General features: G+C 44.5%; 1 protein-coding gene across 1 annotated transcript in view; it reads right to left on the bottom strand.

Annotated features, from left to right (window-relative positions):
• LOC133354228 (RNA polymerase II elongation factor ELL2-like) overlaps nucleotides 1-15,657 on the bottom strand; it is a 53,369-nt gene extending 37,712 nt beyond the window's left edge. The window contains 2 exon segments of the mRNA XM_061570910.1: nucleotides 3,668-3,715; nucleotides 15,504-15,657. Coding sequence (XP_061426894.1) covers nucleotides 3,668-3,715; nucleotides 15,504-15,641 — 186 coding nt within the window. The 5' untranslated portion in view covers nucleotides 15,642-15,657.
• Between the last annotated feature and the right edge of the window lie 3,214 nt (nucleotides 15,658-18,871).

The raw sequence follows: 18,871 nt of genomic DNA, 5'->3' as shown, positions 1-18,871 counted from the left end.
CTTCATCCAGTAGTGGATTGACAAACGGGCTGTCCATGTACTCAGCAATTCAAGTGACGTGGTAACACATGTACATGCCTGATGCTTCAGACGACTTTAGCTACCCACTTTGGAGCTAAAAGGAATTGGACAATCTATATTATAACTCAAGTTTTTTCCATAGATTACAACCAAATAAAACTTTAATGATATTGTGCACCTCTTCCTTAAAAAAATTCTCTCTATGGGACCAGAAATGGCTCAACATATTGCTATTTTCTTTCATTTGGTGAAATCAACAGGGCGCCGATCTAACCATGAAACCCAGAATGCACAAATATCTACTGAAAGTAAAAAGGTCTTAGAAATTATGAACTGGAGCAAGTAATCATATTTTACCTTGAGACCACTGAATCGGCTCTTTTGGGTAGCTAATCTATCGCTGGGTTTTGTTTGTCTGCTCATATTTTAACCCGGACAAGCGACCTTTTATGATCATGTGGCCCCATTCCACCAGGTATGCCTCTCCGCCCCCCACCATTTTACCCAACGCCAGTAATGCCAGTGGCGATGAGGGCGGTTGCATGCCAAGTTGGTCGGTGGGGACGAGATGCCTGAGGTCAGACACCTGTGGCGGCCGCAACACGTTCCACCGGTCGAGTGGGGTCACGGACACACCGAGGCTGGCAATCAGTCCAGGCTCGGCTCGCAGCAGAGGTCGCAAACGGGTTTTGATTCCTTACCCGAACCCGGCCGCACCATGGTCGCAAATGGGTACCCGTACCCGGCTGGGTACGGGTACCCGTACCCTACCCGAAATGAGTGACAAACGGTTACTCACCAGTGACTCACGGCCTACCCGTACCCGTACCCGGCCGCACCAGGGTCGCAAACGGGTACCCGTACCCGGCCGGGTAAGGGTAGCCGGGTATCGGGTAGGGTACGGGTATCGGGTACCCGGTTGCGACCTCTGGCTCGCAGCTGCCGTTTGCGGCGCATGGGGGAACGGCGTTACCCTACCGAATTGTCCGTGTTTACTCAAACTGGCAGACACATTTCACGTGACCGGTGTTGTTTCTCTTCTTTGTTAAAACTATAATTAAAATATCCCCAAATATGTCATTGTTTGTGTACATGTACACACATGTACAGCCGTTTTGTTAATCCACAGCCAAATGAGGGCCTCCCCCTCCCATCGTGCGGGTTGTGGGGGTTTGTTTACCATACTTCACCACGCGAGTCAGTGAGTTTGTGAACGCAGAGAGCAGACATGGGAGCATTAAAATACAATACACACACAGTCGCCAAAATACGAACGTCTGACTTAGAAACATCCACACTTATGAACCCCCGCAAGATGGAATTTTTTTTAACCATCCGATTTTCAAATGTTCGGTCGTACTTATGAATCAAACTGCGGAACTATTTTGTTCGGCGGAGCAATCCTCCACGAGATTTAACGAGTCTCCTCCTAGAAATGCCCCTTCCGACAACAAGCAAACCAGCATTAGGACGCAATGGAAGTGAAAATAAAACGTTTTTTTTAAGTTACTTTATTTTATGTTTTATTTACTACATAGTATTTATGACCGTATTACGTGGAAAAGTACAATATTTATTTTTTATTGATGAGTTTAACAATGCTTCTCTCTTTTGCTGAATGATAACAGATTTTATAACACTGACCGAATATACAATTAACTATTGAGTTCTGAGATACGAACAAATGGACTTACGGAACAGGGTCTCGGAAACGTAACCCGTTCCTAAGTCGAGGACTGCCTGCACACAACAATGCATTTGCTGCACTACCCTTTGAGTCCCAAAATATTACCCCATCAAATTAACCCAGAAAGTGCCCGATCTCAGAAGCAATGCAGCACTGAGCATGGATTGTGCTTGGGCAAGAGGTTTATCATGCATAAACAGGTGTTAAGAGGGCACTGCGCAGCATTCACTACCATGCTCAATGCATTACTGCATTATGGGTTTCATGTTATAGCGTGCCACTATTTATTCAACCAAATTAAATGGGAACATTTAGGTCAGCTTCTATGTGCCCATAAAGAGGTAACAGTTCGCCTGGAACAAGTACGCAACGTGTGAATTCGAGTTTTTCTTGGATCTGATTTAACAGAAGGGGTTCCATCCAACATTTTTGCATATATTTTAAAAAAGAATCATGGCCAGATGAAGATAAAAGGAGTCATTTAACAGTAGACAGAATTGTTGGTTATAGTTATTATAGAGCACAGAAATGTATTTTTTGGCAATCATCGTGATTCCTAGCAGAATTTTTTTTGGAAGAATGATTTCAGGATTACGTGACCAAGCCAAAATATAAGCAGTTGACTTTTCAAGCTGCTAGATGTTATGATTTTAAGACCTGTGGCCAAATGTCAATATCTAGATCAACAAGCTGCAAACACTGACCCAGCCCAAATAAATATTTTACAGAAATTTTGGCTTTGTTTGCTCGCTGTAGCTTATAAATCCTACACACGGTAAAGCCAACATTTCCTCCTGTACTGACACGACACAACATTTTTAGTTACTTGAAGCGCCTTCAGGATCTTGAAACCACACAAACACACGGTCATGCCATGGCGCTAGATTTTGGAGCTCAACAAAAAGCACATAAAGTACTGTACATGGATACAAAGTGACCTCTCTCTCAGCACCAACTCCACTTTGAACGACAAAGTTTAATGGATAGGGGTGTAAAAATTTGGTCCCAACGAGATTCAAGGAATTGTCATGATGATTCTAGGTGACAATTTAATTCAACAATAATAATAGTTAACAGTTTTGTGCCTCTAGCTGCCTCTAGTGGCTGGAGGGGTCACATGAAACCATCACCAACAAGGATTAAACATTACTTCTTGCACACGAGATTCTACGCATGTAATGTGAGCTTAATAATCTATAGGAATCAGTAAATTGATGGATCTTTATACCCCGAACAAAATAAAGGTTTACTGGACGCTGCGGTGACATCTTTGTAACTATAATTAATGTTCTTGGTCCTTCCACGACCTCAACTTATTCATTATTTCAGAGCAGGTGTTCAGCCTGCACTCAGGAACCTTCGTTATTCTTGGGCATTCTTTCACATTCATATTTACTGAACCAGACATTTCAAGGATCAGATGAAACCATCATCATCAGCGGTCTCGAATACAAACACAGGATCTAGTCCAGTCACGTCCCCCGTGTGCACTAATCGCAGGATGCAAGTGAAATGTAAATAATAATGTACAGCTAGTGCTAGACTAAGGTCTCCCCACAATGGTTTTGTTTTACTAAACTTCACTAAGCTGATCAGTGTGGAACGGGTGAAGTGGAATTCACCACTGCCGACGTTGACCATGACTGGGTATCGAACTCAAGAGTGCTGGCACCGTGTGCTAACCACTACAAACAGTACAATCAATTTCAGGACAAATGGAGAACGGCAATCAATAAAGCGGATTTGACGAAACATGCCATTTTTTTCAACCGATGCACTGCACATGCTTGGCTTGTCACTCAACAGTTAATGGTTTGGCCCACACTGTGGCACATCTTGACAAGGACACTTTCATGTACAGAGGCGCGCGCACACACACAGAGGGAAGGACCTCGGCAGACCGTTTCCCCAGCGTGCCATACAGATGGTCGGCAAACACGGCCAATGCGATTGACTTACCCCTTTGCCTCCTCCGAAGCGGATGGTCGGTTGGGATGACAGGGAATGCTGGAGAAGATAAAAGAAAGGGTACAACGTTACTGTCAAACTCCCAATGCATATGGCTCAGTTAGCAAATGCCTGTGATTTTTAAATCGCTCTTCAATGAAAAATACATTCAGCGCTTATTCAGCATTTAATAACCGTACGTTTGTAACTACTGCACTGTAGTGTGACTTGCATAACACACTCATTTCGTTCTCTGTAAAGATAATTATCTTGTCAGGGTGTACAATGTGCAACGTAAAACAATAACTTAACAAACCGATACGATAATAACCACTGCAGAAACCAGCTAGGGTCAGAAAACGTAAAAAACAAATAAGGATGGCACTTGTAAATGCCTGGCTGTCATTCACACGAGCATCCAGATTAGAATACACTCTGCATTGCTGGGCAAGTTGTGTTTTGAGATAACAGAGCACACGTCTCTCTACCTGTGCTACAACAATATCAAATGTACCGCATTATCTTTCCCTGAACAAAAAATACTTGCCTTGATGGCCAACTCCAAACACCAAGGATATGTTGCTACCCCCAATGATGCTGCCAGTGAACAAATCAGCTGGAAGGTGCCCGATCCTGGTAGGCTTCCAAAGATCAGCAATGTTGAGCCTGGATAATGCTTGGATGAGTAACCACCAAGTATAACAAGTTGCTACAGGCTGTGGGGCTATGCGAGTTACAGCACAAGACAGAGCAGTAAAATGCATCGTCTTACTGTACCTTTACACTCTTCCCCGTCTTCACAAACCCACTGACCACTCTGCCCAAGCACTGTCAACGAACTTCTACAACACACATGGCATGGAGAGCCTCTTATCCAGCAGTGGAGCGACCGATAGCCTGTATAAGTAATAGGTTTTCATCCTTTCAACTGGTACAAAAAAATGGCACCTTTATACAAGGAATCATGTTTGCAATAATCACAACACAAGCAGTCAAAATGCAAACAAAAAGAAACAACTCTGATAATGATATGCACTGTGTTGTGGTAATTGCAAACATGATCCCTTGTATAAAGGTGTCAGTTTTTGTACCAGTTGAAAGGGTGAAAACCTATTACTATATTTTGTCACTAGTAAAGGAGGTCTCATAGTGTAGCGATAGCCTGTACATGTATAATAATGATGCTATCATGTAACCTGGTGTTCTGTAAAACCCTGGCTATAACTAGGGCCCACATCGTTTGAGCCAGTACTGACCTGAGCTGTTTTTAGTTTCTGCCTCAGTGTTAGTGGCAGGTGGGCAGCAGAATGTGTAGAACAGTGACGCGGAATCGGCTCCACAGCCAGGTAGCCTAAGTTAGACAACTGTGCCATCTACTCCCTGACTTAGTAGTGCAGTTCTCATCATCGTCATCCGAGCCGTCACCATCTCTCGGCGCTGTGATGTGGCGAACGTCTGCTCGGATGCGTTCCCTCACTTGACTGCCGCTCCATTTTTAGTCTCGGCCACCGACCATCATCCCTTCTCTCGGCATCCTGCCCAAGCTGTCGTAGTTTTATAAACACCGATACCTCTAACCTACGTGTGCTCTCATGTTCTGTCTCTCAATTCAATGGCAAGAATGTACTTCTCCCCATGCACTGGCGGAGCCAGTGGGGAGGTGGGGTGGCATGTGCCCCCCCAACAGAGGTCGCAAACGGGTTTTGATTCCTTACCCGTACCCGGCCGCACCAGGGTCGCAAATGGGTACCCGTACCCGTTCCCTACCCGTACCCTACCCGAAATGAGTGACAAACGGTTACTCACCGGTGACTCACGGCCTACCCGTACCCGTACCCGGCCGCACCAGGGTCGCAAACGGCTACCCGTACCCGGCCAGGTACGGGTAGCCGGGTATCGGGTAGGGTACGGGTATCGGGTACCCGTTTGCGACCCCCCACTGCCACTGTGTAGCATATTATTATGTGCCAGGGACTCTACGAGATGATAGGATAATAGTCTGAGTCCATAATTGGCAATAAGTAACGGCAAAGCAGTTATAAGTGACTCAGAATTGTGCTCAGTTGCGTATACAGTACACGGCTTCCCTGAAGGCAAACACCTTCAGCGAGCACGATGCCGATCACACAACGCGGTTCGAATTCGACCCTCGATCGATGGCTGCACCATCGCCGCACACGCGTCGAATAAAAAGCAAGGGACAAGTCCTTACTTACTAACAACTCCTATAATTTTTCATTGCTGGAGGGGTTGCCCCCCTACTTGAAAATCCTGGCTCTGCCATTGTCCCCATGCTTCTTTAAGCAATTTTGAGCTTGTTTTATGTTTTTATCATCAATGTAAATTTGACTGATCCATTCGCCATAGCAGGTAATGTCCACCGATTAAAAACAGTGCAAACCCTAAATGCTAAGCGTTGACATTTCACTAAGGCTATAAACTACAAGTATAGTTATTTTAATTGCCGTGAGAGTTAAGTGCGCTCGCTAGACTACCGTATGGAAGGAGTTGAGTAGAGCGCATTACTTTTTTTAGCCAAACTCTTGCCAGAGTGCGAGTTTATCTTGTGTGACACGCGACACACTAACTTGAACCTATTTTAATAATAGGCATTTCCCAATATGGAAGCATGGTTTCGTGTACAGTGCCGCGGTTGTACGCCGCCACGCACATTGGTCATAAGCAAGTGTGTGTATATATTACACAACGTGCGTTGCTTACCATTGAAATAACCGTTCAGTACCAGATCATGGTATTTTAGAAGTGAAAATGAAAATGGTTCGTATCAAGTTTCAGCATATAATGATATATCGAAGTATGTAGGCAGCAGATGGATAAGGCCAGTTAACTAAATGACCTCCAAACAGAAAGGATGCAATGAACATATATTTATCTTTTTAATTAATCTTTTAATCCACAAAAATGATTCAGACCTGGTCGCATAGCCAACATTCCTGGTTTGGTTAAAAGCTCTCATACATTAAAGTTAATCTCAACACTCGGCAGCCTGAAAGGAAATTAACAGAATTCACGCCAACTTTTGCTGACAAACCCTCCACAGACAGGAATACAGCGCAGCTGGCATTTTCTGTAGCACATTATAAAGTGCGAACATAAATATTTCATGTAAAAAAAAACATGTCCGGCTGCCTCTAAAAAACCACAGGCCTCAATTCCCTTTCACCAAAAATTTGTTTATCACACAAACGCATTGTGCTTTGTCAACAAAACTTGACAGCATTATGTGCAGACTTTATAGGTACATTGATTTAATAACGAGCCAAAAGCATAAATAACTAACAAAAATGCACGTCTTAGAAAAATATCTTGCTGTTGCATACACTGCGGAAATTACATTTTCCCTTTCGCATTTGCATGCACTGAAAGCACATCTGAACCAAACGCAAGCATGATCTCCGCACCATCCCTTCAGGTCTGCCGGATGAGACGCCGCTTATTCCTACACAACAGGATATTAAACCAATTCAATGCAAATTATGAAGAAAAAACTAAATCTTCATCAGCCATGGTGAATTCATTTGCTGGAAAAAGGCATCCACAATCAGCCACAATACCTTTTACACGAAATAAAAGTTAAATTAGCCGATTATAACATTTACTGGCCAAGTATGGTGATGTCATGTGATATACAAGTCATGATCGGAGGACAAAGACGCCCCATATAGTCTTAAAAGACTGTTGGGGAAAGTGCTGTCACCTATCAAAGCCGACACGGTACACGAGGGGGTGGGTGGCAAGCACCACGTCTTTGTCTCCCCAGTGGCAATGTTTACACACCGCACCAGGTACTCATTTGAGGCTGAGTCGACCTCGGGGAGGCCCAGGACCAATCCTATGGTCACAAACGTATCTTCTGCGGGTAAAACATTTCCCAAAATGTTGCGAATTATAACCCATCGCAGGGATGCAGATTTGACTTCAAAACAGGTTAAACAGTTTAAGCCGATTTGGTCAAACCAGTTTATGTCCACGAGACATTTATATTTTCTTCCACGTACAAAACGTTTATTTGCATCAATGGAGTGTAAGGTTCAAACTGTACCGGAGGCTAACGACACTCACTCGTGTGTGTGCGGCTTGTTTTGTTTGCCCCTAATGCTACCGTTAGCGTACAGCCAAGTGTGAGTAAACCTTACGAATCTGTGTCTGCCATTCAAAAACACACTATGCTGGCCTTTAAAAGCGTGGCTTTTAAAACTTCCCGACCCACGAAAAACAAGGTCACGCAGCAGAAACTCTGCTTTATGATGCCTCTTCTTAACAGAGCTTGCGATAAAAGAATGCAATAAGGTGGCTTTACAGGGGTTATGACACATACAAAGTACACCTCAAGGGCAAATCACTCATTATTAATGCAGTAGATCTAAATGCAAACACTATGAAGAGAGGTAGACCAGCAGCCTCAAAGCACACTGTCAAGGGTACATATCAGTGTTTCGTCCAGACATAGACTGGAAGCTATCCAGATATTTGTTTGTAGTACCAAAGAGCAAAATGTAAAAAGTTCCATTCATTGGCTACCACATTCTGATGAGCTCCCCCCCTCTCCTCCCCCCTCAACTCGCTTTTAAGGGATTACATCTTGAATCATTGCCTCACTTGATGCAGCTAATCTGGCTGTGACGGTCCCACCTGATGACGGAGACTTGTGTTGCCTCCGAAACGTCGTGATCTTTATTTTATTTTTTATTAATTTTGATGTTTTACCTACGTGACTTTACCGAAAAACCTAAGAATATGAATCATTGCAGTCACGAAAGCTTCAAATCTAGAATTAACATTAAGCAATAATAAACAAACTCCATATTGTGGACAAGTTCAGTATCACTATCCATCCATTATAGTTCGTACTCGGCAAGAAAGCAGAAAGCAAGCTAATTTGACGGTTTGTTTGACAAAAACAATTACAGAGATCATTTAAATCTATTACGTCACTTTGCTCTCCAATTTGTTTCGATAAAATAACCACCCCCCCCCCCCCCCCCATAGATGCCTTGACCAACAGGTCTTGTATTGTGTAAAATAAAATACCTAGTCACGTACGCGAGGGCGATATGCTACACAGCACCACAAAACACCGTGGCATTTTGAAAATGACTAGAACAGGCAAAGTGCTCAAAGCGTTAAAAGTTGGCTAAAACCAGAAGCCTGGGTCAACCCCCACAACTGGGGCAGGCATAGTTTTGAATGGAAAGAAACCGCACTGAGCCGCAGACAGCAGACGCCAAAGTGTGCGAGCTGGCGCAAAGACACGCGGATTACTACTTCATCAATTGTAATCGCTTTGCAATAACATCGTGATATTTATGAATACACTATTAAGACTCAATTTGTTTTAATTTGCTGTTTTGGCTGGTACCGGGGGTCACGCAACGGGTGCAATCGGATACGGTTCCACGAGTGACGCAGGGAGCTACAGATACAACGGCTGCAACCCCATGGCGTCTCTGCACCCTTTATCCCTCCGCTCCCCGGCAGTCCTCGCCAATCTTTGGGTTTCTCCGGCCACGCTTGAGCTTCCGTGCTGAACTGCCACCACTGCATTCAATGGAGGGTTAAGGCACGGGGTTAAAGGCCAGGTTTTAAAGGGTTAGGGGGTTAGGGTTACCAGCGAGGATAAAGTTATACCCTGCACTGACTGCACTGCTCTCTCTTGGCACGGCAATGTAATATGAAGCAGCGAATTTCACACGGCATGGAACGTGGGGGGACACGGTGTGCACATGCAAACATGTGGCCACAGCGGATCCAGAGAAAGTTTTTTTAAATCTATCATTAATACAAGGTTGATTTGTTTTACCACAATGACATTTTAGAAGCTGTATTAGAAAATAACTTGAATGGGTACACTACACACCCTTCAGAAATGTTATTCCTATTTTGTTGTCATGTTACACTCTCTACTTTGAGTGAATGCAGTGCAACATAAGTATGATGACAGAATAAACATTATGCAATTAAAAACAATTACCCCAGTTTAAAAATTACATCTTTATGCAGTCAGGCATTCATATAATACACAAGTGCTTGCCTTCTTAACAGTATCAATTGTCCAAAAGGCTGAAACATTACAAATCCCCCATTTATCATTGCTATCAATCACGTTGTACCAAATAATTAAGGACTTGCTGCCTTCTTCCTAAGTTGAACAAACACCGTTGGCTTTTACAAAATCTCCAAACGAAAATGTACCATGTTTCTTACTGCAAAACACCAGCATGCAGTGTATTCAATTCCCCATTTCCCAAAGCATTTATCCGGCACCTGAATTATGCCCCACAAGAATGGTTAATGACCTCCCCGCCGTGCAACCAACCTGTGGAGCAGTTAAAGCGAACACATGCATCTTAAAACAGAACGGCACTGTGTTACCTGCGCGCGTGATTAAATGGCTATTCCTGAAAGTTCGCTGCGTTTGTTCAACTGGGCGACCAACATGTGGAGCCGGTTGCAGTGACATGTCACTCACTCGGAGGGTGTATTCCATGTGTAAAATGACTCAAAGGAACGGCGGGGGCAGGACCGTGCAATAGAATCGTGTCAAGTATGCAAGGGATGCATGCAATGTGATACGTTGTGCTAAAAAGCATAAACAAGCAAGCACACAAATGTGCAAATAAATTATAAACTCTACACTGACCATCACGGATATGATATTAAAAGCGAGTGCTCAAAGTGTATCTTTAAGCAAAATAGCGAAAGGAATTTGTGTTTTTGTTTTAAAAAGGTAAACTAGAAAACAAGCGTGTGTTTGCACGAAACGTACGAAGCCAAAGAACATTCAATGTCAAAAGTGAAGATCCAGTCCTTTGAAACTCAAGCCGAATCTAAGCCGTTCAGAAAGAAAATATCCATTTTAAATGCTATACAGCGTAAAGGCCACAACTTAATGAATGCAGTCCAGAGCCGTGCGATTCCTGCCAAATATTTGCTTCTTTTTTCGTGCAAAAATCTCTGCACTGGCATGCAGCAACATAGTGTCCTTAGGTTCTTAACCATAACATCCTATTGGACGATTCGGCCTCAGCTCTCCATTTAAACCCTTGCATCCAGTGCACCCTCGACACCAGTCTTTACCTAACACTGGTTTAAAAGCTCAGTCCGTTAGGCAAACGTCAGGGAGTTAACATTCGAGGTTACATTTGACAATTTAAAGCGCGCACAATTACCCGCCGATTTGCATTACAGAGCACATCCGCTTCTTAACCAAAATGTTTGTTTGCAGGAGAGATAACGGTTTGAAATTCAAGTGAAGATTACATCAATGTTTCGATGGTTTTATAATATTCCCAGATGCATCAAGACCCGGCGCAACAGCGAACTTTTAAACATGCGACATCTGCTCGGCAAATGTAACAAGTACAATTACGGGGTAACTGAGAAAGCACTCCACGTTCATGTCTGCGCTCTATTACACACCATCACAAAGATTTCAATCCCGTGTGACTTTCCATTAATTTATAGCCAAATGTATGCCACACACGTGCATAAAAGGCTAATTTTCGAAAATGACAAGAACACATCTTAGGCCTGCTTGTGATCAAATAAAACAGCTGCAGGACAATACAAGGCAGCAATTCTAAAGAGGCAACTCAATAAACATCTGTTATTTGCATGTAGGTTTATAAACAGGATACTGACATTAGTGAAATTTTTGTTCGTGAAGAAAAATATAAAAAAGTCACATTCACTGTACTGTAATCGGCTGTGACAAAGACATGGCCTAGTGGTAGCGCATCCACCACTTGTTGCAGATTCACGGTTCGTATTCAGCAGCCGCCCTGGCTATTACCGCGGGTGTATTATTCACGAAATAGATATCCAGTCTGATTCGGGGTGGACATTAAAGTTCCCCTGACTTTATTCCTAATAGCAGACCACTGTGTAGTCCATTTTTAAATGCCCCAGAAACTACTCCATTTTAATATAAATAGCAATCGCCGATAAATATCAAAACCTGGCAGGACCCTCCTGAAAATGAGTCGTGAGACTCAGCAAGGCATTCCTGAGTAAAGAAGCATAATAATAAATAATGTTTAATGTGCCAGAGCTCACTATGAAAGTACTTTTCAGAATAACAAAGCTTAATCTCTTGGTAGTCTATAACACACAGCCTGGATACAAATATAATCGGAATGTGCTGCTCATTCCGAAATTGATCCCACGAATCGAGCATTGACATGAAATGTCGTATCCAATTTGTTTAGGATTAATCCGAAGACATGACGTCCCAAGTAGTGACGTCGCTGCCATAGTGTTACTTTTTACTGACATAAGTGATCTTAAATCCGAGAGCTTCAAAAATATCCTTAACAATTCGAATAAAACCGAAATGTTTACATTCGTTCACCTATTTACTAAACTAGCCTTTTGCCCGGCCAAGGACGGGTGTATTTAAGTAAGTCTGAAACTTGTGTGTGCAATTTGTAAGGGTGCGGTGACAGACCTATTTCATTTTAAGGTTCTAATCCCTTGTTCATCATGACGTCCTTTTTACTTCTATGTCTCAACAGCGTTACGGAGATCGCGTGACGTGAGGGTTCTGCCTTTGTAGTGAGGGTTGTCAGTGGACGCCGAGGAGGGGGGAGGAGGCGTCTCGGCCCCCCATGTGGAGTGACGTCAGCCGCTAATCATTATGAATGTAGTGGCGTGTCCATCTTGAGGACGTAACCTGCTCATGATTATTAATGAGCGAGGCTGGTCGACGTTGAGTGACGTCACGAGCGTTGCACACAGACATTTTTGTCTCATTATAGTAGGTAATAATAATGGAGGGGGGAGGGGGTGCATTTGGAGGACGTCACCTGCTCATGATTATTAATGAGGGGGGTTGTTTGATGTTGAGTGACATCACCTGCTCATGATTATTAATGAGGGGGGTTGTTTGATGTGGAGTGACGTCACCTGCTCATGATTATTAATGAGGGGTGGTGGGGGTGTCCATTTGGAGGACGTCACCTGCTAATGAATATTAATTAGGGGGGGGGGGCTGGTCTACATGGAGTGACGTCTCGAACGTTAAGGACTACGTTCCTTGGTGATTATAGTAGGTATACGTATATGTTTAGGTTGCGCAATGCTTTTATAATCGGGGATGCCTCTCGGTAGACGAGATGGGAGCCAGGGATGGGGGAAACCCTCTTCTAAAAATAATCAATCCCCTCTCCTTTATCCAGGAACGTCTCCAGGCAATTTCACGAGGGTCCCCGACATAGTGGGGATGTTTGGTTAACTCCATTACGGAGTGTTTGGTGATGCGCGGTTAAAACCAGAGCGGTTGGATAAACGCACACATACGAAGCATGCCTCAATTCAAGACTCGTTACGGATACATTCAACATCGATTGCTGTCAGTTTAACACACAGGCTTTCGCGACCAATATCATCCATAATACAGGGGTTTTTTGGGGGGTTTGAGCGCGTTATGTAAACCCGTCACCACTTGACACAGCCGATTAGTAAAGTTTGTCACGTGAACAGAACATCCCAATTCATTACGAGTACAGCACACCGGTGTGTTGGAGAGCAAAGCCACAACATTTACAATCCGAGTACGACATTACTGGCTAACGTCGTACTCAGCTTGTAAATGAAATGGCTTTGATCTCCAGCACACCGCGGAGTGCTGTACTAGTAACGATTGCTGTGTTACTGCCATTTTCCGGCCACACTTCCCCCACCCTCCCCTAGTTGTTACCCCTTGACCCGTGGAATATCCCCGAGTGTCACATCTCCATACAAGGGCTAACAAAGCCATCACCCCCCAGCAGTGCAGTGGCTGCTACGGCGTGCCCATGCCAAGTAACTGCAGCAGAACGCAGCACACACACACACGCAGGGTTCTATTTACAGCAGGCAAACCATCAGCAGATTAGCATCTCCGCTGGGCGCTATATCAGCAGGCGTGCGCGCCTGTGTATTGCACATTATACAGACACACAAGTTACTCATCGCTTGCTCTCCGGCGTGGCCCATTGAACCGCTGATGTTGTTCACTTAAAAAGTGTACCCCCCGCCGTTACGTTGTTTATTTGTTCAGCTAGCGTCCGAACCTCGGCCGAGCTTTTACTTAATTACAAACTAAAACACAATAACTCGTTTGCGTGTGCAGTAGAGTGCATAGATGTTGTTCACCACATGCGCTCTATAGGTGAACACATTTTCGCATTCCGAACTGCCTTGACTTGGCGTCCGTTCAATAATTTAGGGAAAGGCGTTTCTGTCCATTTTGTCAGGAGGAGGAGGAAGAAGGCGGCTTGGGGGGTGGTGTGAGAGGGTGACGCAGAGAGTTCGCGAATTCCTCAGTCCCAAAATCCACGACAGTCTTTTTAACATAATCAACGTTTTTAGGTTAGATCGCGTTATTTATAAATGTGTCGTAACCCTCCACCACCCGACACGGCCAATCAGCAAAAAAGTGTCACGTTGATACTTTATTTTTTTATTCTGGCGAATTGCCCGATGATGCTGGATGCAATTACCAGCGAAACGTCGTACTACTCAAAATTTTTTAAATGTTGTGGTTTCACTCTTCAACACACCGGTGGGCTAAAGTAGTGAACTATTTGTCTTTTTTATTTAAAGCTTTCGTGACTGCAGGGATTCATATTCTTGGTTCTTTCGGTAATGTCACGTAGAAGGGAAATAATAAAATAATATAAATATTGTTTTATATTTATTATTATTTCATTATTTCCCTTCTACGTGACTTTACCGAAAGAACCAAGAATATTTGTATTTTGTCAACGTGACACTTTTTTGCTGATTGGCCGTGTCGGTTGGTGGAGGGTTACGACACATTTATAAATAACGCGATCTAACCTCAAAAACGTTGATCACAAATCAATAATATTATTCGCGAAATCCTGCTACGTGTTAAACAGTCTTTTAAACATTTAAAATTAAGGGCAGAGAAAGCGCAACGTTGATCACCTAACGAGTTGCACTTTGCAATGTCCACGTACCCCAAACTCGACCACCTGGTACCACAACCACCCTCAGTAGTTTCGTTTATCGAAACCGCACTGCGCTTGGCATTAGCTTCCACATTAATTTACCAAATCGTTAACATCACGAAGCCATTTACGATACACATTTACATACTTTAAAGACACTGTGCGAAGATAAAACAATTTAAAGAAGCACTGCGCCTTGTAATGGCCTCTAGTTCGTTCCAGACGTTCTCCCTCACCGCTCTCCGCCCTTCCCACCCCACACCAGCAGACAACATCGATTATCTCGTAACCACGTTCACAAAATAAACCCACGTTACCTAACATACAAGACACTAACCTCCTTGAGGTGAAAACTAGTTGAAATATTGTGTTAATATCATGTTGTTGTTGAGTTCAAGTATAAATGATTAAGTGCGACAACGCCTGTTTTTAGTTTCACTAACAACCACTTTTAATGGACACACGCAGTCGAAGGGCTCCATTGACGATTTCGTCTAATCGTTTTAACTATTTTAATTCGCTTAATGTCAAAACGATAACCTCTCTTTATAAAGTGCACAGAAGCGATTTCTATTAAAGCACACAACCACCACCGCAACCACCACCAACACCAACACCACCACTTCCATCGTCACACAGTCGTAGCAATAAGACCAGCAAGTTACTCGTCACAATCACAATTCAACCGCCGGTAAATGAAACAAAAATACACTAAAACTGTTGAACCCTTGGCAACAAAACTCTTGACCAACCATCCTGGAGCGAGGACGTCCATCAGTGGCAGTGTTGGAGGAGATCGACAGCAAATGTACGTACTCGTACAGTAAGCAACTCACAAACCTCACCAACCTCACCAACAAACCCCCTCTCACCTTGGACGCCTGGTGCACTTCGAAAGCCTTGATGGCCGTGTCTGTGAGCTTGACGTGGAGAAGGGTGAGGCGCTCAGGGTCCGAGCCGAGCCGTCCGCACGACAACGCAAACTCGCGGCCTTCGCCCAGCACCGCCATCTTCCACTGCTGCCCACCACGGGGCCGGAGGGGGGGGGGGGTACCCGCCGCGTGACGTCACGCGCATGTTGCTAAGCGACGCGAGGGGGGAGGAGCTCGGGAAGCGGAAGACGTCAATCACGGAGGTGTTGACCAATCGGAGAAGACGAAAGGTGGCGGGGGGCGGGGCGAAAGGTGGCAGGGGGCGGGGCGAAAGGTGGCGGGGGGGCGGGGCGAAAGGGGGGGGGGGCGGGGCGAAAGGGGGGGGCGGGGCGAAAGGGGGGGGTGGGGGGGGCGACTCAGTTATTTATTGAGAGTGGAGGAATCCGATGAGCTGTGAAGCTCTTTGTCAAAGATGTCACAGCAAATCTTCTCCCCGAGTCGTGCAAATCGAAAAAAAAAACGGAAAACTTGAGATGACTACTTAAATGCCGTTTTTAAATCTCGGGTTTTGACTATTCAAATGCCAGTGGGGTTTTTTTTATTGATCGGGGGAAAAAAACTTAATCAGTTACATTATTATTAGCGCACGTGTTGTACAGTGCACACTTCAACTCGTATCCACTCTCTCACTCTCTGGTCCGCCCTATTTATATGCCGTGAATAAGGGCAATGGCCCGAAACGTCGCCTGCCATATAACTTTCCTTTTAAGGCCACACGCACGGGGAGGGATGTTGTCGAACGTGCTGGCTATCTTGTTGTTGTTGACGAACTTGCTGGCTATCTTGTTGTTGTTGACGAACTTGCTTGCTATCTTGTTGTTGTTGACGAACGTGCTGGCTATCTTGTTGTTGTTGACGAACTTGCTGGCTATCTTGTTGTTGTTGACGAACTTGCTTGCTATCTTGTTGTTGTTGACGAACGTGCTGGCTATCTTGTTGTTGTTGACGAACTTGCTGGCTATCTTGTTGTTGTTGACGAACTTGCTTGCTATCTTGTTGTTGTTGACGAACGTGCTGGCTATCTTGTTGTTGTTGACGAACGTGCTGGCTATCTTGTTGTTGTTGACGAACTTGCTTGCTATCTTGTTGTTGTTGACGAACTTGCTTGCTATCTTGTTGTTGTTGACGGTGCTGGCTATCTTGTTGTTGTTGACGAACGTGCTGGCTATCTTGTTGTTGACGAACGTGCTGGCTATCTTGTTGTTGACGAACGTGCTGGCTATCTTGTTGTTGTTGACGAAGGTGCTGGCTATCTTGTTGTTGACGAACGTGCTGGCTATCTTGTTGTTGTTGACGAACGTGCTGGCTATCTTGTTGTTGACGAACGTGCTGGCTATCTTGTTGTTGTTGACGAAGGTGCTGGCTATCTTGTTGTTGACGAACGTGCTGGCTATCTTGTTGTTGTTGACGAACGTGCTGGCTATCTTGTTGTTGACGAACGTGCTGGCTATCTTGTTGTTGACGAACGTGCTGGCTATCTTGTTGTTGTTGACGAAGGTGCTGGCTATCTTGTTGTTGACGAACGTGCTGGCTATCTTGTTGTTGTTGACGAAGGTGCTGGCTATCTTGTTGTTGACGAACGTGCTGGCTATCTTGTTGTTGTTGACGAAGGTGCTGGCTATCTTGTTGTTGTTGACGAACGTGCTGGCTATCTTGTTGTTGTTGACGAACGTGCTGGCTATCTTGTTGTTGACGAACGTGCTGGCTATCTTGTTGTTGTTGACGAAGGTGCTGGCTATCTTGTTGTTGACGAACGTGCTGGCTATCTTGTTGTTGTTGACGAACGTGCTGGCTATCTTGTTGTTGACGAACGTGCTGGCTATCTTGTTGTTGACGAAGGTGCTGGCTAACTTGTTGTTGTTGACGAAGGTGCTGGCTATCTTGTTGTTGTTGACGAACTTGCTTGCTATCTTATTGTTGTTGACGAACGTGCTGGCCATCTTGTTGTTGTTGCCGAACGTGCTGGCCATCTTGTTGTTGTTGTTGACGGTGCTTGTGCACCACTGCCAAGGCAAGTCACCAGCGAATCAGCGCGCCAGGCGCGGTGACCAATCAGAGAGGCAGTGGGTGGAGCCTGCCGCGTCAGGGGGGGGGGGCGGCGGGGGGGGGGGGAGAGAAAGCCGTGACGTCACCCATAACTGGGTCGACCAATCAGAATCCTTATATTAGTACACAGTAGTAGTATACTAATATACATATTAAATCTGTATATTCTTTGAGGTCTTTCGGTTAAAGTCACGTTGATCGGTTCAAAGAAAATAACTAAAAACTAAGTTTCGATCGCAACACAACGACAGCTTGTGTTGCGATCGAAACGTCGTAGTTTTTTTTGTTTATTTTCTTTGAACCTATCTCGGTGACTTAATCGATTTAAAGCTTTCGTGACTGCATGGATTCATATTCTTGGTTCTTTGCGACTTTTTTTTCCGACAGCTCTGAGGACGGCTGCTTGTGTTGTGGCCGAAACGTCGTGAGAATTTTATTATTTTATTATTTCCCTTCTACGTGACTTTACCGAAAGAACCAAAGAATATTTACTGAAAGACCCAAAAAATACGAATTCTTACAGAATCTGTATTTAGACTGCGGGAGGAATCCGAAGAGCTGCCAAGCTCTTTACTCACAGACGTCACTCACTGGGACTTTATTGTTGTTATTGTTGGTGCAGTGCAATGTCAACAATTTCACACTCAGCTTGATGAAGCCACAGACAGGGAGGGCATGGACTTGGTAGTGGTTGTGTCAGCGCCATATGTGCTGTGGATCGGGGCACTGTTGTTGTTGTTGTGACAGCGGTCACACAACAACAAGAGACACGTTTTCCCTTTTGTGCTTCAGGTATCCATGTGGCTCGGTGAAGGGAGACCGTGACCACGTGTTGGGCACCCACGGTGGATCTGGCTTTTGCTACTCACACCACCACCATCTGTGACCCCCCCTGCCACTTTGCACTGCCCGCCACATGCGTAAACATGCCACCGTCATAGTGGTTATCTGCAATTAGCACACTCTGGTAGCACTTCAAATGGATGAATCACTAAGAGCCGAATGGATATTTTCGTAGAGTTACACACTGCTTGGATGTGCTTCTTTGAAAGTGTTAAGTGTATTTTTTTTTATTATGAAAGGACATCTCTTGACAGTTGCTTTCGTATTGGCCGTACAAAACTCATCATTTCCACTCAGATCATCATCTAGGATATCAAAACTCTGCCATTGCGTATGTCGCAATTTGTATCCGACAGAAGTAAGTGTTGACATCAACACCATCATCATTCACATCACCATTAACATCATCATTAGCATAA

The sequence above is a fragment of the Lethenteron reissneri genome, chromosome 46 (genome assembly GCF_015708825.2).
Source record: "Lethenteron reissneri isolate LAM-NWPU_2019-01 chromosome 46, ASM1570882v1, whole genome shotgun sequence".
Taxonomy (NCBI): domain Eukaryota; kingdom Metazoa; phylum Chordata; class Hyperoartia; order Petromyzontiformes; family Petromyzontidae; genus Lethenteron; species Lethenteron reissneri.
Note: the sequence above shows the minus strand (reverse complement) of the source record. Positions and strands in the feature narration are given on the sequence as shown.